We start from the raw sequence: 26948 nt of genomic DNA, 5'->3' as shown, positions 1-26948 counted from the left end.
CAAGCAGGGAGGAGCTTGCTCATCCCTCCTTTTTCAGGAAGCAGTTCACCTGTGGGAATTTTGCATAGCCCATTCAATCAACCTTGAGGTCTCTTACCTTTCAGGGGTGTAGAACAAGCTAGAAAACCGCCTGAACAGGTTATTTTTGAGTCACCATGTGTGGTCTCTTTGCTCAGATGTAACCAGATGCATTTTCCAGCACTGGGGGCCTCCCCAAATAGACCTATTTACAATCAAGTCCAACAGAAAATGTCAGCAGTTCTCCCTGCAAGGCCACAGTCCAAGCTCCATAATAGGCATCTTCCTTCTACCTTGGACATAAAAGCTTTTCTACAATTTCTCCTCAATTCAACTCCTATACAGAGTGCTACTAAAGATCAAGTGGGATCATGCCCAGATTATATTAATATCCCCAGTATTGCCCAGCCAACACTAGTTCTCCATGCTACTGGACTTCTCAGTGGGAAATCAAATCTCACTTGGATTTGATTTCTCAAGACCACAGTCAGCTGCTCCACCTGAACCTGCAATCCCTTAATTTAACATCCTGGAAGCTCCAAGGCTAAATCTCAGTGAGCAGGCTTGCTCAGAGTAAGTTTTCCAGATCTTACTAAGTAGCAGAAAGCACTCACAAGGGCCAGGGAACTGTCAAAATGGAAGCGGTTTCGTATCTGGGCTTGTCAGACCGGGGTCTCATTGATACACTCATCCATCCAACATGTAGTCAACTGTCTGCTGCACCTGAAACAGCAAGGCCTTAGCCATTTTCTCTATCAAGATTCACCTGGCAGCAATATCAGCTTTCTATCCTCACTGGTCTATGAACTAAAACAACAGTCAACATTCCATTCAAGCCACTGGCAATGTGGGTACGATGCAGACCTAACATTCGTGTCTAAAGACCAAAGTGGTAACACTCTCATCATAGCATTTCCAAACAGCCAATGCAGGTCTATAATGATCTATGTAGGCATAGAAATTTCTGTGTTCTTTCCGAAGCAGGTACCACAATGGAATTTTGCTAAAGCTGATTGGGATGCCTAAAAACAGACTGTAGATACAACTGTTACAAGAATTCCAGCAAGACCAGAATGCTATCAACAGTTCGCAGGGCTCCTGAAAGTAGCAGGAAAGAAGAACATTCCCCGAGGATTCTGGAAAAAGCAAACTCCCTGCTGGACGAGAGAGATGCAGGAGTTGCTCTGGAAATACAATCAGACCAGGAGCTCTCATACTTCAAAAGCCCTGCTATACTTTATGGCTTTATTGAGCGCAAAACCTTGATTTTACACGTTCAAGTCATCAAGCATGGACACTACTACGACGTCTTGGGACTGCTAATTCCACAGAGTACTGGCCACCAAATATCTGGCCAAATTCAATTGCCTCCAAACTGGTGGAGAACACAAAAGGACCACATGATAAGCACACAAGAAGAGAAGTGTATCAACAACTTTACTGAAAACTTGCCTCAATCGCCTGAGAAGAACCTTCCACTGTCAGCATAGGGGAAGTAAAAATGAAAAAAGGGAAGGCTGCAAGCCCTGATGGTATTCCATCAGAATTCCTCCACCATCTTGGCCCCAAAGGACTCCAGTGGGTAGCAACATTGTACTCCACTACCTTAAGGACAGTACAGATCCCTGAAATATGGCATGAGGCAATGGTAATTGCCATTCCGAAGCCTGGAAAGCCCCCTGATGAAGCAGGAAGCTACAGGCCAAATTCTCTATTATGTACAACCTATAAACTTCTTGAACGTATCATCTTCAAAAGAATACACCCTTGTACTGTTGGCAGGCTTCCGGCCAAAACGTAGTTGTTGTGACCAGTTCTGGCACTCACACCTCACATTCAGGCTGGCTATCAAAAAAACCTAAAGACTGGTGCAGTATTTGTTGACCTGTCATCTGCATATGATACTGTATGGATTAAGGGCCTGATGCTGAAAGTTGCTAAAATTATACCATGTTACGAAACACTTTGCCTGCTGTGGACCATGTGAGTAACAGACACCTGCGGGTGTACCTGGATAATAAGACCAGCTCACCCCGTATCATAAACGGTGGGCTAGCACAAGGCTCTGTATTTGCGCCAACCCCCTTTAATATTTACATAAGTGACATGCCTCCAACTAAATTACGAACATTTGGATATGCAGATGATCTTGCCATGACAATCCAAGCATCAAACCTCCATGACATTGAGAAAGCATTAACTGAGGACCTCCAAAATATGGAGCAATACTTCTGGAAATGGAGGCTTAAACCAAACCTTGGAAAAACCATAGTAAGCACATTCCATCTTGATAATAAGAGTGCCAAAAACACTCTGAAAGTAGATTTCTGTGATAAAAATGTGCAACACGATTACACTCCGACATATCTTGGAGTGAAACTTGACCGCACCCTCTCCTTCTATGATCATCTTGAGAAGGTAGCTGCAAAAATAAAAATGAGAGCCAACATAATCCAGAAACTAGTAGGTCCAACCTGGTGTGCATCAGCATCAGTGTTGCGAACATCTGCAATAGCACTTATATATTCAGTAGCTGAATATTGTGCACCGGTATGGAGCAGATGCAGCCACACATGACTTGTAATATGACTTGCAGCCACACATGACTTGACACAGTTAAATACAGTGATGCGGTGCATCACGGGAACCCTTCAGTCGATTCCAAAACCACGGCTACCTGTCCTGTCTAATGTCGCTCCCCTGCCGATACGCCGAACTGCTGCAACATTCTGCGAAGCTCAGCGAATCCAGGAAAACAGATGTCTTCCTATTCACCAAGAATTTGACAATGCCCCCCCTCCCCACAACATCTTAAATCCCTTAAGCCTCTCTGGGAATATTTGTTTAGCTTCATGCAATCAAGCTATGATCAGAAGGAGGCTTGGAAAGCAGATTGGGCTAAACAAGACTTAAAAAATAAGCACCTTGTGCCAGATCCCATGCAGAAGGTTTTTGGGTTTGACCTTCCACGGTCAGCTTGGTCAACTCTGAACCGAATTCAAACCAACCATAGTAGATCTGGATATCTAATGCACAAATGGAAAATCAAGGAATCCCTGGTGTGGGAGTGTGGTTCCCCACAATAGATCGTCGAACATATCACTACCTACTGCCCAACTTATAAGTATAAAGGAGGCATTACTGCAGTAAATTCTGCTGTTCGTGATGTAGCCATTTGGCTCGATCATCTTCTGGTGAAATTATAGTTGCTGCTCTACACCAGCCATATGAAAAAAGAAGACGATGACCCTTGCTGGGATAACTTCTGTTTTTTCTAACAACATGAGAATGACGTTGCACCCTCAATTAAGAGAACCTGTTCCCCCATGGGACTTGAACTTGGTCCTGTCTAAACTTATGGGCCATTTGAGCCTTTGGAAATGTGCTCTGTACTACACCTTTCATGGAATGTGGTTTTCCTAATTGCTATCACTTCTGCCAGAAGAGTCTCTGAACTGCATGCCCTCTCATCTGAACCACTATATACAGTCTTCTTTAAAGAGAAGGTATACTTATGCTCTCATCCAAGTGTTGTCTCTAAAGTAGTTTCAATTTTTCTTATCAGTCAACCAATTTACTTATCTGTATTTTACCCAAAACCACACACAAATAGGGATGAGCAAAGGCTACACATAGAATCATAGAATATCAGGGTTGGAAGGGACCTCAGGAGGTCATCTAGTCCAACCCCCTACTCAAAGCAGGACCGATCCCCAACTAAATCATCTCAGCCAGGGCTTTGTCAAGCCTGACCTTAAAAACTTCTAAGGAAGGAGATTCCACCACCTCCCTAGGTAACGCATTCCAGTGTTTCACCACCCTCTTAGTGAAGAAGTTTTTCCTAATATCCAACCTAAATCTCCCCCACTGCAACTTGAGACCATTACTCCTTGTTCTGTCATCTGCTACCACTGAGAACAGTCTAGAGCCATCCTCTTTGGAACCCCCTTTCAGGTAGTTGAAAGCAGCTATCAAATCCCTCCTCATTCTCCTCTTCCGTAGACTAAACATCCACAATTCCCTCAGCCTCTCCTCATAACTCATGTGTTCCAGTCCCCTAATAATTTTTGTTGCCCTCTGCTGGACTCTTTCCAATTTTACCACATCCTTCTTGTAGTGTGGGGCCCAAAACTGGACACAGTACTCTAGATGAGGCCTCACCGGTGTCAAATAGAGGTGGGACGATCACGTCCCTCGATCTGCTGGCAATGCCCCTACTTATACATCCCAAAATGCCGTTGGCCTTCTTGGCAACAAGGGCGCACTGTTGACTCATATCCAGCTTCTCGTCCACTGTAACCCCTAGGTCCTTTTCTGCAGAACTGCTGCCGAGCCATTCGGTCCCTAGTCTGTAGCAGTGTATTGGATTTTTACGTCCTAAGTGCAGGACTCTGGACTTGTCCTTGTTGAATCTCATCAGATTTCTTTTGGCCCAATCCTCCAATTTGTCTAGGTCCCTCTGTATCCTATCCCTACCCTCCAGCGTATCTACCTCTCCTCCCAGTTTAGGGTCATCTGCAAACTTGCTGAGAGTGCAATCCACACCATCCTCCAGATCATTTATGAAGATATTGAATAAAACCGGCCCCAGGACCGACCCTTGGGGCACTCCACTTGATACCGGCTGCCAACTAGACATGGAGCCATTGATCCATATTGGATATTAGATGAGCATTGGTGTTCTACATAGACCGGACCAAATTGTTTCAGTGGTCCACTCTTCGTGGTTATAGCAGACAGAATTAAAGGTCTTCCAATCTCCTCACAGATAATCTGATATTAGATAACTTCCTGTATCAGCTCTGGTTATGATCTGGCAGGTATTTTTCCACTAGACAAGTTGACAGCTCACTCCACAAGAGTGGAAGCATCCTCAGTAGCATTCCTAGTGCAGATCCCTATCCAGAACATTTGTAAAGTAGCAACCTGGTCATTGGTGCACACTTTCTGCTCTCATTATGCCATCACCCAGTACTCTAGAGATGATGCTATATTTGGTCGTGCTGTACAACAGTCTGTGTGTACATGAACTGCGATCCCTCCACCTATATTAGTGCTTGGGAGTCACCAAGAGAGGAATGCACATGTACAATCACTCAAAGAAAAAAACCTGTTACTAACTTTTCATAACTGTTGTTCTTCGAGATGCGTTGCACATGTCCATTCCATGGCCCTTCCCCCACCCTCTCTACATGGGAGTTTCCAGAAAGAAGGAACTGAGGGAGCTTGGGGTCAGCTGGGCTCTTTATACTGGCACATGGCAGTGTACATGGGCTCTTTATACTGGCACATGGCAGCAGAGGGTGCTCAAGCCGTCCTGCTGGTTACCACTGAGGGAAAAATTTCCAGTGACTGTGCATGGGGCACGCACACGTCAAGGGTGGAATGGACATGTGTAACACATCTTGAAGAACAACAGTTACAACAGGTTAGTAACCATTTTTCAGTCAAAGTTGCATTGCCTTTTACCCACCTCTTAATTCTAAATTATTCTCTTTTACTCTGTCGTACGTGACTCTTCACTCATATGGTTCTGTCCAGTGTTACAGAAACCTTTGTTTTGAGTCCAGACAGGTGTTCTTTGTTTTAAATGTGTCTGAAGTTTGTTTTATTATGGTGCTATTTCTACATACTTTGAGATCTACTGATGAAAAGCACTAAATAAGAGCTGGGTTGTCTTGTTATAGTTGGTGAAACAACATATTTGCATGTATACAGTGGGACCCCCTTATAGTAAAAAATTGTCTTTTATAGTCTCAAAAAAGCTGCACTGCAATTGCAGGAAGCTGTAGATGCTGTGTTTATGTGGGTCGGGAGGAGTATGGTTGTTGAAGGGCGCGAGCCTCTGCGGGTATGTCTATATAGCATCTGGGAGTGAGCTGCCTAGCCTTGGTCCACAGATGCAGGGCTCGTGCTAGCACACTGTTGTTAGCTGTGTAGATGGTGCTTTGTTATTGCGACTTGGGCTGGAGCTTGGGCTCTGAAGCCTAGGATAGGGTGTCGGCTAAAAATAGCATGCTCGCGCGAGCTCAGCTACCACAGGTCTGTGGTCCTGGGCTGGGAGGCTTGCTCCCAGATGCTGTGTAAACATATCCTGGAAGACTATAGTTTCACTCCTGTCAGGGAGCTGCAGTAGCAATATCACCTCCTTTTCACTCCCACTGGGAACAGTTGCGGCAACAGCTAGAAGCAAAGGATCCTTCCTTACCCTTTCTCCACAACATAGGGGCAAATCTTCTTCCTTCTTTATTCAGAGCAATGTAAGAGGGGAAATGATTGTTCCTTTGGAATGCAGCACTGAGCACCTGTCTGATAAGTGACAATTGCTGCATTCTTAGAGGATTAGCACTGGGAAAACCTTTTACAGTGAAGTGAAGTTGCAATATAAGTGAAGTGAATATGCAATAAAATGTAATGATGGAATTCAGGACTTTCACTCTACTATAATTTAATGTGTCTCTGTAACAATAGTTTTAAAATGGAAACAAAAACATGTGTTGAGGAGTATAGATATGTTGCTTGCAAGTACTCAGCATTTCAGAAAAGAAATTATTTCATAGTCCTTTTTTTCCTCCATCAAGGCTATTGTGGTGACTGATGGAGAACGTATTCTTGGCCTTGGAGACCTTGGCTGTTATGGAATGGGCATCCCAGTTGGCAAATTGGCCCTTTACACAGCATGTGGAGGAATGAAACCACAGGAATGTCTGCCTGTAATCCTGGATGTGGGAACTGATAATGAGGTAAATACTTTTCGTAGGTTCCATGAACATTTCACATATTTTAGGAGCAACAGGCTGAACTGTATAATTGTATTTATCTGTTCTATTAAAGGGTAAAGTTAGAATTTTGGGTGAGTATATTATTCCATTCCATTTTTCCCTCATGTGAGTACTTATTCTCCTTCTTACTTGTTGTATATAATTATTCTTTAATACAGTTTTATTAAATTTACCAATATATTTAATAGAGTCTGTATACTGATATCTTTCTACTGACAATTTAGTACATCGAAAAGGCCCAGATTACTTCCACGGGCAAAAAGTCTGGCACAGGACCATTGATTGTGGAGATTTCACAATGCACCTGAAACCTTCCCTTCACCAGAGGTCCTACAGGTGGCCAGCACAGCCCCAAAAGTGGATTGCACTGGCTTAGGTGGGCATTTGGTGCATGCCCAGTGCAGCCTTCCCTGCATGGCAATTATATAGCCCACAGTGAGACTAGGCCCGAGAAAGGGACACTTCTCAGGAAGTGAATTCCCTTGGGGTGCAGCATCCCTCACACAGAAACTTTTTGTGCCAACTGGGGTTGAACTCTGTCCACTATGACTATTTTGTAAGGATGCCCAAAATTTACTGCTACTTCTTTATGAGCAAAGGTCCTATTTAATAACTTACTTCCAAATAATTCATTAATGCCTCTAGTCCCCGTTTCTTTTCTTCCAAACACATGAAGAGAAACTTGATGGTTTGTGAGATATTCACTGTTGTTTTCATAGGGTGAAATCCTGGTTTCACTGAAGTCTGTGGAAAAACACCCATTAACTTCTATGGTGTCTGGATTTGACCTTTAGTTTCTTTATCCTGTATTTATTTCATTTTAGTATAAGAGTTGGTGTGAAAACTGGACTTTCAACCAAAGTGAAATTTTTTGTGAAACATTTTAATTTTGGTCAAAAAATTATGGTTCGTTGAGTGGTTTCACACATGTTCCACTAGGTATGTGCATGCCCAACACACTGGGGTCAGAGAGTTTTCTGCAGTGATTTCAAAACATTGTCTATACAGCTATTTTTAGAGCACTAGTGCAAACTCTGCTACCCAAGTCTGAGGACCCGGGCTGTGAGGCTCGTTCCCACTCATTCCAAAATGCTGTGTAGACACACCTACCTGTGTCATCTTGGCAATGTATCTTTTTAGCTGCACCTCTGAACATTGAAATTAGTCTACTTTTGAAATATATTTATGTCTAGTACATAGGATAGCAGTGAAAATAGTGTTTTTTTCTTTCAAGAATAGAAAATAATAAAGAATTGATTGTGTACATTGTCCTGATGTCTTTGATATCTGGTATCTGACAGATAGTAAGTATGTAAGTATAGTAGAGGATAGACAGTTCAATATTTTTTTGTATACACAGGCATACAATTCTAAAAAATATATTCTTTATGAGATCAGTGATTTTAGAACACTCCAAGTGCTCTCAGTGGGTCTCTTTCCCAACGTGTCTAACCTGTTCTTAGAAACCTCCAACTACCCTTATAGTTAGAAAGCTTTTCCTAATGTCTAACCTAAATCTCCCTTGCTACAGATTAAGCTCATTACTTCTTATCCTACCTTCGGTGGACAGGGAGAACAATTGATCACAGTCCTCTTTATAGCAGCTCTTAACATATTTAAGACTATTTTCAGGCCCCCCTCAGTCTTCTTTTCTCAAGACTAAACACACCCAGTTTTTTTAACCTTTCCTCCTGGGTCAGGTTTTCTAATCCTTTTAACATTTTTGTTGCTCTCTTCTGGACTTTCTCCAATTTGTCCACATCTTTCCTGAAGTGTGACCTCCAGAATGTTAATGTGAATATGAACATAAGAGTTTGCAAAATTTCAAGGGGAACTAGTGAGAGGATGTTACCTAAAGCAGACAGTGTTTCCCTTCATGTAGGGGACCTTTTAAGTAACTCGCTTGGGTTGATATAACAATTTGGCAGCATTTCATTTTCAGTAAACTGATGGAGACCTTTAAATTCTTTCTTGAGGTTTGTTAATCTCTTGCTTAATGCAAAGTTACAGTATGTCTGGTAATACTCTCAGAAACTGTCTCAACTATAATGTAATAAAAGGTTATTTCTACCTCATTTCTAACTCATGGGTTTCAGGAATTTAGAAGCTTACTGGTAAATCTAAATAAAACAACATGAGCATATATCCGTTCAATCTCAAGCCTACCATAACAGCTAATCTTTGACCAAGTTATGGTTTGCTTTTTTTTTTTTTTGGTTAAAAAAATTACTTGACATCAAAGTCTATTCTATGAATTCATAGCTTTCAACTTCTCACCTGTAGTAACTTAGTCAGGGCTACACATGGAAAGTAATGAAGCAGAAGAGGAAGAGTAAATGAAATTGCAGACCTTTTGAGATGACAGACAAGCAGTAATATCAAAAGACCTTCCTGCATAGTTTAATTTCAGCCAAATCAAAATCAAAGATTTATGGTTGTGATTTCAATGCATGGAACCAATTCAACAGCTTGAATGGGCTTTTGTACTTTGTTAAAGGCAAGATATCAATAATATTATTAGGTAGACATAATAAATAGTTTCAGGGTTTTTTACACATCCTGTCTGAGGCAAAGTTATTTTAGAATATCAGTGTAAAAATTGTGATAACCTTCGGGCCTTGGTTAAAATAGGTATTTTACTGTTTTTCATGGAGCTTCTATGTGGCGCCTACTGTTTTAGTTGTTTAAGTGGCAGAATATTTCTTAAATGGCCCCACAGATGATTTTTATAAAACCTATGTTGTATAGGAATATTTACAAGTAAGAACACCAGTAAACACACACACACAAAATATACAGGTAGCCCTACATATTTTAGGTGTGGTGTTATATTCAGTGATGGACACAGGCACTTGTGCAGTATTGCAGTATACTGAGAGATCCACAAATAGTTGGTTTTTGGATACAGGTGGGTATTTTGTGAAGAATTGCAATATGGAGGTAAATACATCGGTGTTATATGTTAAGTATTCAAAGGAGAGAGTGGCATTTTTTAGATAAAATACAGTGTAGTTTGAGCTTGAAGTTGTTACTGTTTTGTCTTTGTTTCTTACACATTACACATTGTTCATTGGTTGAACACCAATACCCTTCAAACCTGGTGTTTAATCATCTAATTCGAATACTGTTACACATTTCATTTTTCTTGTATTTTGTTCACCTGCATTATGATTGTAGAGTTTTCTCTTGTGAGCCATGGAATGGGAGTGCATTTCCTGGCTCATATTAATAATCTGAGATCCTAAATAATTTTTTTGTTGTTTTATAAATGTTAGGGGAGTGCTGCATAGGGCATAATAGGCTCGTTTTCTTGTTGTCTAAAGCTGAAGATTTTGTCCAAAACCTGAAAATTTTTGATTGAGAAACGCTGTCTAGTATCTAATGGGAGTTGTAGACTGCTCTGATGCACCACATCTCCCTTCTTGCTGAGTTGCTGAGGTGCACCATGGGAGATGTAGTTTGGCCAGGGATTCCAGTCCAGATAGGAGAATGGGGCATGAGGCAGCGTGGTATACTTTCCAAATCAAAATTTTTCAGTTTGGGGATTTTTTGTTGTTTATTGCGATGTGTTTTGGGTTTTTTGTTTTGTTTTGATAAAAAGTCAATTTTTCTGTGGAAAGCTGGAAAAAAATTGTCTAATTGAAAACTCAATTTTCAATCTAAAAATAGTTTCAATAGAAAATGTTCATCCAACTTTAATAATCTACTGTATCTGCCCACATCCTCTTCAGCAAAGGTTGAAACTGCTTGAATATATTTAATTTTTGATTATGGAAGTGTAGAAGAATTAGTTTCTATTGGAATTTTCCCAGTGTTTGAGAGTAGTAAGTTATGGAAAATATCTGTTCAGAAGTCTTCTTGTGTGGCACCCTGAAATTCTATTTTCTGTTTTTTGTGTATGTGTTGTCACTTATCTATCTTACCATTATTCAGAACTGCATAAGAATGGCAATTTTTCGTATAGATCTGCTCTTCAGAATCATTAGTTTGTTTTCAAACTGGATTACTGTTCTGGTGTGGAGGCAGCTATTATTGATTTTCTCATTCCATAATATTTGTATTACAATAATTCCAGAGTCCTCAGTCTGGATGATGGCCCTTATTATGTTTGGGGCCCCATTATATGCTTAACACAATGTCATGGTCCTATTCCTTGAATAACTTACATTTTAAAGAGATAGATGACATACCAAGAGTTGGGGAAAGGAATATAATCATATGTGATTCTTATATACCTATGCATTTTTCTTATTTTTCTAAATAGTTAAAGTAAATGCCAGTTATTCCCATCTGGCCATCAGTGTACCCATCATTATGTATTAATACTTTGCATTCATATATGTGGAATCTTATGTCCACTAAAATAGATATGGATTTAATGTATCCTGGATGTTAAAACAGGCCACAGGGAAGATTTGTTGTCAGCAACAAAAATGTTAATAGAAACCTCTACTGGATACAAAGCTCTTTACTGTAGCACAGGTTTTGGAATACTACATTGTATTTGGAAACCACACTTCCTGTTTAATCTTGTGTGATGGTTTGCTTGTCAGCCTGTACCTGCCTTTTGGCTATTTTATTTCTCCACAAAGTTCTTTATCTTCTATTCAAATTTCTATCTGTGGGCTAAATCTAAGTTTTCTAAGTTGTCTTTTCTTCTTTGAGTTTGTACAGTATATATGTACATTCATACTATATATGAGTTCATATAGAGTAACAGATATTAAATGCAAAAAAAGTTAACATTAAGACTAGTAAGCTCGCTTGTTTAGGAGTAGCTCTTTTTGGAATATGGTTCAATCTTCAAAAATGGCTTCTTTCTCCTCAAGCAGAGGTTGGGAATCATGCTGAAGTAGAACCCACAGCTCTGAGAAGGAGTGAGTAATGTGGAGTTAGCGTGGTATCAGACAACATTGATCTGTTTTGGTTTTAATGAGAAATCTTAGCAAGGTCCAAAGGGACTTCGTGCCATTAAATTTTTCTTACAAGACTCACAAAACTGAATTTGTTTGCCAAAATAATATATAATTATTCTTAATGTCTTTAACAGTGAATATCTAGTAAATTTTAGAAATCACTTCCTTAATTAAGAATGTAAGATCAAAAAGGTGTCAATATTTTAATTGAACAAAATATAAATATAAATTTTGAGTATGTAACTTTAATATGGCATTATCTTATGCTTACATTGTCATTTTTCATCTAGCCTGGAGCCAGGGTGGCATGTCATCAGGGTCATAAACTGGGGGTGTCATCTTCAGCTCAGGCCTCTCTCTAGGTCCTCACTTCCGGGCTATATCTTAAGTCTTACAGATTCTTTCTACATAACATTAAGATATTACCTTTCCTATCCATTCATGCAGCTAAAACTCCCTTCCAAGCTCTCATCATCTCACGTCCTGATTACTGCAACATCCTTTTCTCTGGCCTTGAAAAATGCAGTCTTGTCTTGTTCATTTCCATTCAAAATACTCCTATAAAGATCGTTTTCCTAGCTGGTTGCTTTGACCATGACCTTCTCTTGGCATCCCTCCAGTGGCTTCCCATTCTTCATCAGATCAAACATAAATATCACAGGATGGCTAGCTCTTTGGGACATGGTTCCACTCCCACCTGTGACATGCTTAACTCACCTCCCCAGGTAGAGAGATGAATGTCACATGACAGATGAGTCATGTGGCTAAATGAATCCTGTAGGGGTAGATAAGAGAGGCTGTGAAGGTGAAGGAAGAGGAGACCTTGAGTCCTGTCCAAAGAGAAGGGGGACTCCGGGTAGGAAGGCCTGGGAGTTGCTGTCCTCAAATGAGTGCAGAGAACTAGTAACAACTAGCAAGGCTGGAATGTAAGGAAAGACTTGGCTGAAGAGCGAGCCTCAGTAGGAAGTTTTGTTTCCCTTGTGAACTCTGTTAATAAATCAGACCATAAGAAGAGGAGGTTGTTATTATATGCATAAAAGACTTTGAGAGTTACTGAGAAGCCCAAGAAGGGAGACTGAGGCAATGGCTAGCCTGAAGCCAGACCAGGTAGGTGGTGAGGCTACATTAAGCTACTTATCTTCAGTGTCAAAAACTTGTTCATTTTCACTAGGCTGCGATAAGGGGTTGGGGTGCGGGAGGGGGTGAGGGCTCTGGTTGGGGGTGCAGGCTCCGGGATGGGGCCAGAAATGAGGGGTTATGGGTGGGGAGGGGGCTCTGGGCTTGGGCAGGGGGTTGGGGCGTGGGAAGAGATGAGGGGTGCGGGATCTGGGCGGTGCTTATGTCGGGCGGCTCCCCAGAAGTGGTGACATGTCTCTTGGCTCCTAGGTGCAGGGGCAGCGAGGCACACACCCTCACAGCTCCCATTGTCCATGGTTCACGGCCAATGGGAGCTGTGGAGCCAGTGCTCAGGGTGGGGGTGGTGCGCGGAGCCCCCCTGGTTGCACCTCCACCTAGGAGCCGAGGGACATTGCACGGCTCCCTGGAAGCAGCGACGAGCCAGGTAGGAAGCCCGTCTTAGCCCCACTGTGCTGCCAACCGGACTTTTAACGGCCCGTTGACAGTTATGTTTCAGTAAAGGGCTCTCGTGTCTGGTCCCTTTCCCCATTAGTCTGATAAATCTCAGAATCTGTTGAATTTTAGAATATGGTTCAAAGCTCAGCTGCTTTCCCAGCTCTTTCCTTGAGGGTAGCACTGGGAACAAGTGGTACGGGTCAATATACTTATTTGACTCTAAGGTGAAGTTTATTGGGGGGGAAAAGTTAAAACTGATATTTGGTGTTTGTTAGAAATTTTATGTGTGTCTGGAGATGTTTGTAATGACTTATTGTTATACGTTTTTAGCTATATCTTCAGTTAGAGTAAATCATTGTAGTTCCATTGACTCATTAGAGCTATTTCAATTTAGATCAGTTGAAAATTTGGCTTCTTGTTTAGCACAGTAAGAACTACCAGAATGGGCAGGGTTCAGAAGATTGCACATGTGAATTAATCTGTGTGGATGGGGAAAGGATACAGAAGGATTAGATGCAGTAGTGTTAACCAAAGAGAGGGATAGAGAATGAAAGTAAAAAGTGTAGGGAAAAAAGTGAGTGAGTGGAAAGGAGGAGGACAGGGAGAGTTTGTCTAGTCAGAGCTATAACCTTTAGTTTGTCTTTAGATTAGGAAATTAGTGAGCTTCATGAGCGAAGGCAAACAAGAGGCTTAAAGGTCAAACCGATTAAAAGATAAGCTGCATTATAAAAGGAAAGAACAAGCATAGCTGGACAAGTCAAGTCTGGCTTTGAAAAGAGTACCTCTGAGATCTGGTTGAGTTGTACAAAACCCTAGCTGGGGGTGACTATACAAATGTAGACAGGAAAAAATAAGATGCCTATATTATGTAAGATAGTCTGATATTAGACATAGAAAGAAAATTATTTTTGATTTACATAATTATTTCCCTCCATCAGTCACACCCCATGTTTTAAAATGTCAAACTATTTACTGTAGATTTGTTTTGAAACACTATTTTAACCATGCACAAATAAAAATATATTACATTATTCAGTGTTTTGTCTCTTTCTGTGCAAGTCATTTTCACTTCAAGCATAATTTTATTTTAATAAATGTTATATATTCATAGATTTTATGGCTAGAAGGGATTGTTATGATCATTTAGTCTGAGCTCCTGCATAACACAGGCCTAGAATTTTGCCCATGTTGACATAGGTTACAGTTGTGCTTTCAAAGTCACAGATGGAAAAATAGTTAGTACACTACAGCTCCTGTTCCCCTGCCCCTCCCTCATATGCTAATAATATATCTCAGCAGCTACTTTGGGTTGGTAATTTTACTATTAGTATGTTGGCTAACCAGCCACCCCTTTTGAGTCTCATCTTAAAACATATTCTCTCCTTTTTGTACGTCTAGAACGATTTTATTGTCAAAGAAGGCACAGATTACATGACTTTCCATTTTTGGGAGTACAGTGTTACTCTTTTCCACTTGGAGGTCTCCTGCAGAAAGCTGGAAAGTCCTTCCACATTTGTTCCCTCTCTGGCAGGGAGAAGTGAAGAGAGACCAACCTTCCCACAGCAGGACCTGCCTGCTTAGAATGGGTTTGTCAAGGTTCCTTCCCCACTCTGAACTCTAGGGTACAGATGTGGGGACCTGCATGAAAAACCCCCTAAGCTTATTTTTACCAGCTTAGGTTAAAACTTCCCCAAGGTACAAACTGTTTTACCTTTTGTCCCTGGACCTTATGCTGCCACCACCAAAGTGTCTAACAAAAATAACAGGGGAAGTGCCCACTTGGAAATGTCTACCCGCCCCAAAATATCCCCCCAAGCACTACACCCCCTTTCCTGGGGAAGGCTTGATAAAAATCCTCACCAATTTGCATAGGTGAACACAGACCTAAACTCTTGGATCTTAAGAACAATGAAAAAGCAATCAGGTTCTTAAAAGAAGAATTTTAATTAAAGAAAAAGTAAAAGAATCACCTCTGTAAAATCAGGATGGTAAATACCTTACAGGGTAATCAGATTCAAAACATAGAGAATCCCTCTAGGCACAACCTTAAGTTACAAAAAGACACAAAAAAAGGAATATACATTCCATTCAGCACAACTTATTTTATCAGCCATTTAAACAAAACAGAATCTAACGCACATCTAACTAGATTGCTTACTAACTTTTTACAGGAGTTTTGACCTGCATTCCTGCTCTGGTCCTGGGAAAAGCATCACCCAGACAGAGAGGACCCTTTGTTTCCACCCCCTCCAGCTTTGAAAGTATCTTGTCTCTTCATTGGTCATTTTGGTCAGATGCCAGCAAGGTTATCTTAGCTTCTTAACCCTTTACAGGTGAACAGGTTTTTCCTCTGGCCAGGAGGGATTTAAAGGTGTTTACCCTTCCCTTTATATTTATGACAGGATGAAGAGTAATGGTCCTCCAAAACCAGTGTTTCCTGCGGGTGCTGGGATCCATATGCAGTGTGGAGATGTGGTGGTAAAGGCTTACCCTTCACTCCAGTCCATGGTCCCCTCCTAAGCTAGGAAATGTATGACACAGCTAGCTGACATGCTTCAAAGAAAAAGCTTCAGAAAAGACAAATTTAATAAAACTTAGCATAATTTTTGGTGATTTAACTTTAAGATTTTTCCCCCCAAAATGTTTTATGATAAAACAGCTTCTTAAATTCTCTTGCCCTGTGGTTATGTAGGGACTGATTTTCAGAAGTTCTGAGCACCCCAGTTGAAACAGAAAGCAATTATATTGGCAGGTTCTCAGCACTTTTTGAAAATCAGGAAACTTATTTAGGTCCTAAATATGGATTAGGAAACCTACTTGTAGGTACCCTTAGAAGAAAAATACACTGGGTATACCGATATACACCACAAATTTTCTGAAATGTATAGCATCTGCTGCTTTGTTTAAGAAGATTAGGTCCCAAAATAAGTTTGTTAAAAAGAGGGGAGTTTTCAAACCCTAATATGAATTGAGTTTATTTTATACATTTTGACTTATCTAAATGAAAACATTTTACAAATGTTGACAGTTCATAAAGGGCAGAAAATTGATAAACAACAGATTAATGGCTGTGAAGCAGAAAGTAAAATGAATGTAAGTAGAAAATTAACCTTACCGGTAGAACTTCACTGCCCAGTAAAGTATATAATGAATCAAACAGCATAACTGGAAAAATATAAATTACATTTGCAAACATTATTTCATTTTATAAGACTCTTACATTACTAGTAGCAAGGGATAGTTATGAGCCAAGAAGCAGATGTGGATTCAAATTTATATTTCCTCCAAGCACTTCTCTTGTGTATGTACTTGGTGTTTAAGCTTTTCCAACAGAAGGAGAATCCATATTTTACTATGACACAATTCCATAGAAATGACATTTTCCCAAGAATGTGCAATGCAGAGTCTTGCTGCTAACATTAAAAAAGAAATTAACTGCATTTAAAATGCAGTTGAAATTTTTTTGATGGAACAGTTTTCCATCACAGTGTGCAGTTTCATTAAAACTAAAATGCTCTGCAGGAGCAGGTCTATTTCATCAAAATTTTGGGAAAAAAAATCAAAATAAATCATTTATATTTTCTTGTTTTGTTTTGATAAGGCAAAAATGTTTCATTTAGACTACCATTTTGATTCATTTAGACTTTTATATTATATATAATCTATATTTAATATTTTATGACTTTATTATATTTCAACATTATTGAAATGTTGGTGGGTAGGAATAGTCAGGGTGATAGGAATGGTGTCCCTCGCCTCTGTTTGCCAGAAGCTGGGAATGAGTGACAGAGGATGGATCACTTGATGATTACCTGTTCTGTTCATTCCCTCTGTGCACCTGGCACTGGCCACTGTCGGAAGACAGGATACTGGGCTAGATGGACCTTCGGTCTGACCCAGTAGGGCCATTCTTATGTTATGAAATGTTTTAATATCAAAACATGTACATAATTCTGCATCAACATTTTTCAGAATTTTCATTCTACAGTGTATTTTGGAATTTCAGCATTTTGTTGCAATTCAGAAGAAAAACAAACTTCAAAATATTGGAATTTCCTGTTTTCTAACTGGCTCTAATTTCTACCCTATCTCTACTAATGGTGAGAATTTTTATTTTGACAGAGTCTCTCTAAATCTGTAAAATACTGTGGTAGTTTGTTTGGGATGCACTGTACAAAATAAATTTGTATTGTATTATCACAAAAAATTTAAAGATTTGAAATACTGGAAAGCATGACTCCTCTTATTTCAGGATGATCAGGTGCCCTGTGAATTCCCAACACCGGTTATTCTTGAAAACAATTTATTTCAGAAATAAAGAATCAAGGAACTGAGATTATAGAAAGAGGATTTTTTTCCAGTTAAAGTGCTATATTTCTTTGAGCTGCAGCATACCCATAATTTTTCGAACTCCTTCTCTAAGATCTGGTCTACACTTAAAAATTAGATTGCTCTAGCTACATTGTTCAGATCTGTGACACATTTCATGCCCTGAGTGCCATAGTTAGGTTGACCTAACGTCTGGTGTAGATGTGGCTAGGTTGGTGGAAGAATTCTTCTTTTGACCTAGCTAATGCCTCTCAGAGAGATAAACTAATTACACTGACAGAAAATTGCTTCCATCAATGTAGGTAGCATCTACACTGCGACGCTACAGTGGCGTAGCTACAGTGTCTTCGCTATGCCGCTAAAGCGGTTGTACAGTAGATATGGCCTAAGGGTGCAATTCTGCAATACTGAATAACTCCTGAGGGGTTCTGACTAGAGCTGGTCAAAAAAAATTTTGGGGGGAATAATAAATTCACCAAAAAATGGAGACCAAAACTATTCACAAATTCAGGTCCAGTTTGGTGAATAGTTTTGGTTGCTTAAAAAATTAGGGGGGGAAATTAGAAAAAGTTAAAATGGTTTGATTTGACATTATCAAAATGAGCCATTTTGACATTTCATTTCAAAATGAACCATTTTGTTTTGAATATGTTGATTCAACCTGAACAATTTTGTTTTGTTTTTATTTTGGTGAGAAAAACTGAAAAATGTCAGTTTCGGTTTTGGGTTTGGCCACTGAATGAAAAAAATCAGTTATTCACTCAACACTAATTCTGAGCACTCTACTCTGAGTTCAGTATAAGTGGAGATGCTCAGTATGTTGTAGGAATGGGTCCTATGCCTCTGATTTTTCTGGGGAGGCTGTTTGCTGAAAATGAAAGTATCTGTTCCAAAGATATATTTCAGTACCAATTCTGAGTACAGATAGCCCTGGTTGAGCTTCCCGAGCTGGACACTCACCAGGCTACTGTGTTTGCGTCCCCATATCTTGTACCTATGTTCTCTTCACTGCCTGTGACTGAGCAGAGTCCAGGCACTGCCTCTGGCTTTAGGTCTCTAGGCACATTCTTGAGGTGCAGATCTTTCGTCTCACATTCCCTTCTGAGTGGTGAGACCCCATGGTCCAACTCCTTAGGCCCTGTGACTAGTGCCAGCTTCCCCAGACTCCTGAACACCCTTTCCCAGAATGCCAACCTTATAGTTACTCTGGTGTACAGTTTACTTTTTCAGGGACATGTGATAGTTGAAGGACTTAACACAAAGGCTTTACAAAGCTTTCAAAACCAGTCACTCTTTACTTTAGGTATTGCAAGAAATATACAAATCCAGACAAAAACAATAAGAGGTCCATATGGCATTCCCTGCCTCACTTTCCTCACCATTCTGGAGTGTTCTTCAGAACTGGGACTGTATCTTTCTGGGCTCTAGCTCCCCATTCTGGGACTCCACTTCCCCAGGTCAGGCTTTTCTTCCCAGTCATGGGGTCAGTCCTCTCTTCTCTAGCCAGCTTCCTTGGACTTTGGCTGTTCTTGCCATCAGAAATGTATCCTCTCCTTCCAAAAGCTTGTGTCTTTGTTCCTCCTGTGAGTCCTTCCTCTGATTTCTCCCCATTCCACCCCCCTGAGTCTCAGGCTCAGGTTTTTAAGATGCAGTGCTAACACCTGATCTCTTTGTTGCTTTTGGAAAAATTCTACTCCTTCAAACGCCAGCCCTTTGCGCCAAAGTTGGAGAAAACTGGTTCTTTTAACTTCAGCCAGCCTATTGTTCTAAGATCCTCCCATTTGAATGGATGACCATCAAGATTTAACAACCGTCTGTTGTTCCTGATCTGGGAGATACATGGCACAGAAATGGTGGATTACACATACACTGAGGCATTCAGTGACACAGCAATTTAATAAAATCAACCAGAATTCATAAATTGTTCATAGATAGAGATGGTATTTCAGCATGTTCATTCCCTGATGATGAAATGCACCAATTGTGTAATCTACTGTGTCATTAGCTTGGCTCGGCTCCTGAAGCTCAATTAGAGCCAGGTGTACGGCTCAGGCCTTTCTTGAACTTTGATGACTTGCTGATCTCTTAGCTCTAAGTGTGTACAAGTAATATAAATGGGTTTCCCCCCAGCCCTTTTTTTTTAAAAAAAAAAAACCTCAAGAGATCATTACAGTTTTAATATGTTCCGGTGGTGCTTCAAAGAACTCTTTTTTATTTTACATGGCTAATTCTAAGTAGATCTATGTGATCTTTCAAGTGAATGAACCTCAATTAAGCCCTTTTGGGGGAAAGAAGTTTACAAGGATAAAGTTTGAACTTGCTGCATTTCTAAGTATGAATGTGTTTTATATCTTTTGTGTAGGTTTTTTCATTAAAGCACTAGTGTGTAAAATAGACATGTTCAAGTTTTCAATAAATTTAATTTAATATACACAACAAATCTGTTAACCAGAGAAAGATGAGTTATATTTTGAAGGAGATTAAATCTCCAAAAGAACATTAAAAAGGTTTACATTCTACAAGAAGTTTGTTATTCAAGTTTTATTTGTTCACTTGAGGAAAAGGATCCAGTAATCATGGCTTGACATATTTATTTGTAGTATAGAATTTTCTTTTCAGTAATCAGCTTTGGAAACCATGAAATAGTCAGTAGTAAATATGTTAATCTCTCAAAATGTGTGAACAGTTAAAAAAAACAAAAACAAACCCTCTGATCTAGTTTGCACTGTAGTGACCTGAATAACAGGATAATGTGCTTAAGCAGCTTATTTATTCTTCAGTGCCTTTTTGAAAAAGAGAAATTGCACAATAGTTTGCCATTCACGGCTTAGAAATGACCACTGTTCTTTTCAGTTGTTGAATGCTTAATTATTTTCTCTCCTATCTGTATTTCACCATACGTTACTCCAAACAGGAGTTTAAAGGAACTTTTTGGTTGTTCCTTGTTGAACTATAACACTTTTGTGAAGAAGTATGCACTGAGCTGTAAACAAATTTCAAGCTCTCAGAAAAGTTTTACAGGCTTTCTGCCAAGATGTCTTGCTGAATTAACTGCCTGTGCTTATAAGACTTTACCCAAACTGAAAACCCAAAAGAGCCCTGTGGACATGAAGTTAATTAGATTTTTAAGGGTGCCTCATTAACATTCTGCAAAGGAGAGAGAGTATGTGTGTGTGTTGTGATCATACAAGCATGATTAGGCTGACATTATTTGTTGATTCTCTTATATTAGTTATTGGTCTGTGGATACCAGCAAGTGTACCAGATACAGTGGTGGTGAGGGAGCAAAGGGAGCTCGAAAACAGTGTCTGAAGGCTGCACTAAAGCTTTACTACACAAAAGCTTAACTACACAGTTAAGGATTTGTCAGCATTTATGCTGTATATCTTGATTTTCATGGATTTATAGTTCAGCAAAAGTTGGCTTCAGTGTGAAAACCTGGCAAATTGTCTCAATCTGGCTATGAAATATTTTGAAACACTTCATTTAACTTGGCTTGACAATTTAAAAATTAGAGACATGAAAAAATAAACTTTTTTTGCAGAGCTCTGGATAGAACAAACATGACTGCTTTTGGAAAAAAGTATTTTCCTTCAGTAGGTATCGTAAAAATTGCCAGTCATAATACATGCTGGTGGTGGGAGACGATGAGACATATGAGATACTGAAATTTGAAAGGGGATAAACTACACATGATGAATAACTATATAGGGCAACATTGTGGCCTGGCAGACATGGTGGTGCAGGGCTGTAAGGAGGCACATGGCTATTAACCTGGGAGAGGAAACATGATCTGGAGAGTCACTATGATCCCCCTATCATGCAGGTTTATTGGAGGGTTGAGAACGGGTGGAACCAAAGCTTCCCCACCTACTGCATGTCAGTGTAGCTGCATCTGCATGCCAGGGAACTAGTGCTGTGCTGGCTATAGGCCTGGCACAGTTTTTCCCTCCGTGGAGCAGCAGAGGGACTGATAGGAAGACACTCTTCCAGACTGCTACAGGCGCAGTGCAAAAACATACTGTCCCTTGCGTTAAGCTTGTTGCAAAGCCATGGTGGAGTCCATAGCATGAAATCTATATATTGTGTCTTGTGCATATCATGATTATGCAAATATCAGTCTTTAGTAAGTATTTCTGCTCTTTATTAAAAAAAAAAAATTAAGACCCAAATTGTCAACAGCACACGTCAAAATATATAGAGGAAATACCCTTAAAACCAAACTCTAAGAAGTTCTCAAGCAGCATTTATTTTACTTTACCTAGCTGTAAATTTCAGTTATTGATGGGAATTTGTCAGTTTGTGTGTGTATGGTGAAATCAATGTTTGCTAACATTTACCAATAAAAAATTAATCCTTCCAAACCTAATCATGCAGTTCCTTGCTTTTGGATCTGTGGTGTTGTGTTTCCTAGAGATTTCTCTTAAATGAGAAGTCACATCAATTCTATTAAATTAAGCCATCACTTAATATGTTGGCAGTGCGATCTGATTTTTCTGGTAATCTGTGATCTAGCCATTTATCAAAATTGTTTTGAGATTGTAGATCTCAATTCATACTTAAAAGCTTTTATTCAGAATATGTTGCTGTTATTATTATTATTATTATTCAGTCAAGCTGAAGCTCTGTTGGGCTGTACAAACATTAATATGACAAAATTGTTTTCCTGGGAAGAGGGGGGTCTTTTACAGTCTTGAGAGACAAAACAGATACAAGTCAGGGAATGGGGATATAATACAAGCAAATGAGTGTGGTGAAGAATTAATGCAACCTTCTTAGTTACATGACTTATTGTTTGGGTTTTATTCCTTTGTGTTTTGTTTTTTAATTAGGCTAGAGGTAAGGCGAAGTATGGGAACATTAGTAAGATTGAGGGAGAAGGGAAAGAGGAACAGTCACAGCTCATCACCTGCCTAGCTATGATCAGCGGGGTGTGATCAGCGGAGGATAAAGTAGTAGCTGTATTGGTTATGCATAAGGGGTGGAGTTGGAGAAAGCTTTTCGGGAGAAGATGACTCACGGGTAACGGTAAGAGTTCCATGAAAAGTGATTCCATGTAAAGAGCTGCACACTAGAAGCCATTTAAAATAACAGCAACAAGTTTTATCGGTCCTACAGAACCAAGGAACTATGCTGAATATTCTTGAGCACCATCTGTGGGCATTTTATAGAGAGAACAATCTTGTAACAGGTGGTAAGGGCCGGGAAAGTTGGCAGAATTAAGGTTGAGGCTGGTATCATAAGTTACTAAATTTGCTAGCTAGGTTGGGGCTAAATAAGCTGTGACTGGCCTTAAAAGATAAAAACAATAAACTTGTGTTTGATGCAGAGGCAAAGAGGGAGCTAGTGAATGGATTGAAATAAGGGGATTGATGTGGTTAGAGTGATGAACTAGGAAAATGATCTTGGCCACAGCATTTTAAATGGACTTGAAAGGAGGAAGGTTGCAGTAGTTAAGGCCAGAAAGAAGTCGTCTTGCCCCAGTAAAGCCACAAAATGTTGAAGACTTGGATGAGAGTTGTAGCTGTGTAAACAGAGGAAAGTCCTTATCTTAGAATTGTTGTGTAAGAAGAAGCAACAAGATTTAGACATTGTGAAAGTACGGGTCTTGTCAAGGTTCCTTCCCCACTCTGAACTCTAGGGTACAGATGTGGGGACCTGCATGAAAACCTCCTAAGCTTACTTTTACCAGCTTAGGTTAAAACTTCCCCAAGGTACAAATTAATTTTACCCCTTTGCCCTTGGAATTTCCACTGCCACCACCAAACTTTAACTGGGTTTACTGGGAAATGTAGTTTGGACACGTCTTTCCCCCCAAAATCCTCCCAACCCTTGCACCCCACTTCCTGGGGAAGGTTTGGTAAAAATCCTCAACAATTTGCATAGGTGACCACAGACCCAAACCCTTGGATCTTAGAACAATGAAAAAGCATTCAGTTTGCTTACAAGAAGACTTTTAATAGAAGTAAAGGAATCACCTCTGTAAAATCAGGATGGTAGATACCTTACAGGGTAATTAGATTCAAAACATAGAGAATCCCTCTAGGTAAAACCTTAAGTTACAAAAAAGACACACAGACAGGAATAGTCATTCTATTCAGCACAGTTCTTTTCTCAGCCATTTAAAGAAATCATAATCTAACACATACATAGCTAGATTACTTACTAAAAGTTCTAAGACTACATTCCTGTTCTGTCTCCTGCAAAAGCAGCACACAGACAGACCCAGACCCTTTGTTTTTCTCCCTCTTCCCAGATTTTGAAAGTATCTTGTCTCCTCATTGGTCATTTTGGTCAGGTGCCAGCAAGGTTACCTTTAGCTTCTTAACCCTTTACAGGTGAGAGGAGTTTTCCTCTGGCCAGGACGGATTTTAAAGGGGTTTACCCTTCCCTTTATATTTATGACAGGTCTAGAGAAGGCTGAGTCAAAAATGGCACCCAAATTAGAGGCTTGAATCACTGGGAAGGGCGGTAGTGTAGTCCAGAGTGATAGAGAAAAGTGGGAGAAGGGAGGACTTTGACAGAAAAGATCAAGAACTCAGTTTTGGCCATATTGAATTTGAGATGTTGACTTGACGTCCACAAACACAGGTATCAGAAAGACAGACTGAAATGCTGGATTGGATTGAGGAAGACAGCTTGTCAGTGCAGAGACGGATTTGAGCGATCAGCATAAAGATAGGAGTCACAGCTATTTCTGAAATTAAGAGTACCTAGAGAGAGTGTGTAGAAAAAGAAGAGGGGGACCAAAGATGGAGCCTAGGGCAATACCTACTGAAAAGTGGAGAGGGGGCCAGCAACAACCCTCCAAACAACATACTGAAGGAGCAATAAGACAGATAGGAGGAGAGTCATAAGACAGAGGTATGAATGCCAGCGGAGAACAGAGATTCAAGATGTAGAGTGTGGTTGACTGTCAAAAGCTGCTGGGAAGTCAAGGAGAATGAGGATGGAATGCAGGTGGTAAGATTAGGCTATTGACTAATCTGTTCCCTTCTGCACTGAACAAAGTAGCTTAAATTCTGTGTAATTTGTATAATTTCCTTATCCTCTTGATCCTTGAGGCTGCCATTCAACTACTGAACTTTCATCAAACAATAAAAGAACTTCCTTTGAATGTAATGATAATTTTTTTAACTGATACCCAACTGACCTTTACACAACTTCAGTGCAATATAGCATCAGCTAGTCCCAAATAATTCAGTTTCCATCAACATTTCAGAAAGGCATTTGAAATTAGTCTCTCCAAGACCCACAAAAACAGATGCTGTCATCAGGTAATCCCACAGTGCTCAGGATGAAAGCATTCTCAACAGAAGGCCCCAAGTTGTAATACTCATTACCACAACAGATCAGGATGAGCCCAAGCCCAATTGTGTTCAGATTGTTGTGTTAAAATATCCTATAGTACCAGAGTGGAAGAACATCCTGGCACTTCTCATAGATAGATTGGAGGCAAAAGAAGGTGTGATAAAGTCAGTCGTGACAGATATAAGAGAGTGGTGGAAGGCAAATATATCAGCCTTAGATTGGTGAAGGACCTGTTCCCTATGAGCTGAAAAAAAGTTTACCAAAGGTTAACTAGAGACACCTGAGGCCAGTTAAGGGCTACCAGTGACCTTTAAAAACCTCTCTTCTGATGAGAAAGAGGAGGACACAGATGAGAGACAAGCTGCAGCAGGGGTAGTGGCAGCAGCAGCAGGAAGGAAAGGCTGTCTCCCCACCCTATAGAGAAAGAAACTAAGGTAACAGCTGCTGGGGGGGGGAAGGACTGGTGACTAGGATCCAATATAGTAGGGTAATACCCTGAAGAAGGGGCAGGGAAAAGTATTTCTGTTTGCATTATGAGGTTGGGGGTGTGTGTTTTTGCTTAAGAGAACTTTTAGCGTCCATCCTGAGGTCCGCCATGTAAAAAAGGAAAAATAAAGCCAGAGTGAAGAAAAAAATATTCTGGAGTCAGATTGGTTTATGCCAGACCGCCCCCCACCATATAAGGAAGAGAAGCTGAGGCTGATGAAGTGAAGGAGGTAACCTGTCAAAAAGGAAAGAACAGAGTAAGGTGACCAGACGAGAACAAACATAGGGCTATTGATAGTGATGGGGAATGAGAAAGGAAGTCAGATACACCATGGTAGGGTGCAAGTGTCTGAAATGATAAAAACATGAGAATAAGAGGAAAAGAATTTGCCAAGTGAGCTACGTTGCAGGTACTGTGTTCCTCAGACACCTCATCCTCATTAGTTAGCTGTGAATAGATATATGACCAAATATTTTGCTGCAGAAAAATGTATTAATTTTGGTCAAAAATTGGCTGAATAATTTATCCAAAGCCAAATCTTGATACACATCTAAAAAGTATGTACATTTCCTATAACCAAGTTTATTAAAGAAATAAATGCTTCTTGTCACTGAATAGTTCTCTTGCATATTAAACAGTTTTTCATATAGCAAGAGAAATGATTTAACATTGTTGTTTTTCTAAAGCTGAATAAGAACTCATGGTTTTTATTCTAGAAAGTTTTGATCGTGACATTTTGCTACTTTTTCCCTAACATAAGAATTCCTGAGCAGTGAACTTGTGAACATAAAAAGTTACTGTGTTAGTTCATCTAAAACCAAAGCAGAAGAGGCATCAAAAAGAAGCAATTATTGGCAGATGGCACAGCTGCAGACTGGCTAACAGTTTGAACTCAGTTTATACCAGGAATCCAAATGATGGGACTGAGCATCTTGAAACCATATTTATATGGACTGGTGCCATAGCAAGACAAATCATACCTCTTACAGAAACTAAAGAGCCAAGAGTCTGTGACAGATCTGTAATAATACGGAAATATAAGTCTGTATTACTGGTAGTTTGGTCTTTTTTTTAATGACAACATAGCTACCAGAACATAAAATGTGATATGCTGCCTCTGAAATACACTGTTCATTGAACAAGAATAATCCAAAACCACAGAGTTTTAGCTTAGTTTAGAGGTGGGCAAGGCTGCACTTGGTTATTCTCTGTGGAATGGATACCATGCATGCTGGTACTCCAACATTATAATCTAAAACACTGTATGAAACCTTAATATATGAAAAGCAAATTTTATGAGGAAAACCAGTATTTGCCTTTTTATGTACCTCCTTTCTATTCTTTAAACTAAGAGAAGTATTAAAAAAGGAATATGATTTATAATAGGGTTCTGACTTATTTCCATCAGTACTAGAAGTTGTGAAACCTGACTTAAACCTTTACTTCTTCTCTTGGGAATGACACAGATTCATTCTATTGCCCACATGATACAACTGAATATTTCTTCAATCTCTTTGTTGCATTCCTTCAGTC

At 39.9% G+C, this 26948-nt stretch overlaps 1 protein-coding gene across 1 annotated transcript in view; it reads left to right on the top strand.

Moving 5' to 3' along the window:
• The window catches only part of ME1 (malic enzyme 1), a 292439-nt gene that overhangs the window by 107535 nt on the left and 157956 nt on the right, over positions 1-26948 (top strand). Inside the window, exon 4 of the mRNA XM_077811631.1 lies at positions 6600-6761. Coding sequence (XP_077667757.1) covers positions 6600-6761 — 162 coding nt within the window. The remainder of the gene's footprint in view (positions 1-6599; positions 6762-26948) is intronic.

This window comes from Eretmochelys imbricata, chromosome 3, assembly GCF_965152235.1.
Source record: "Eretmochelys imbricata isolate rEreImb1 chromosome 3, rEreImb1.hap1, whole genome shotgun sequence".
In the NCBI taxonomy this organism is placed as follows: Eukaryota; Metazoa; Chordata; order Testudines; family Cheloniidae; genus Eretmochelys; species Eretmochelys imbricata.
This window is presented reverse-complemented; position numbering and strand designations above follow the sequence as displayed.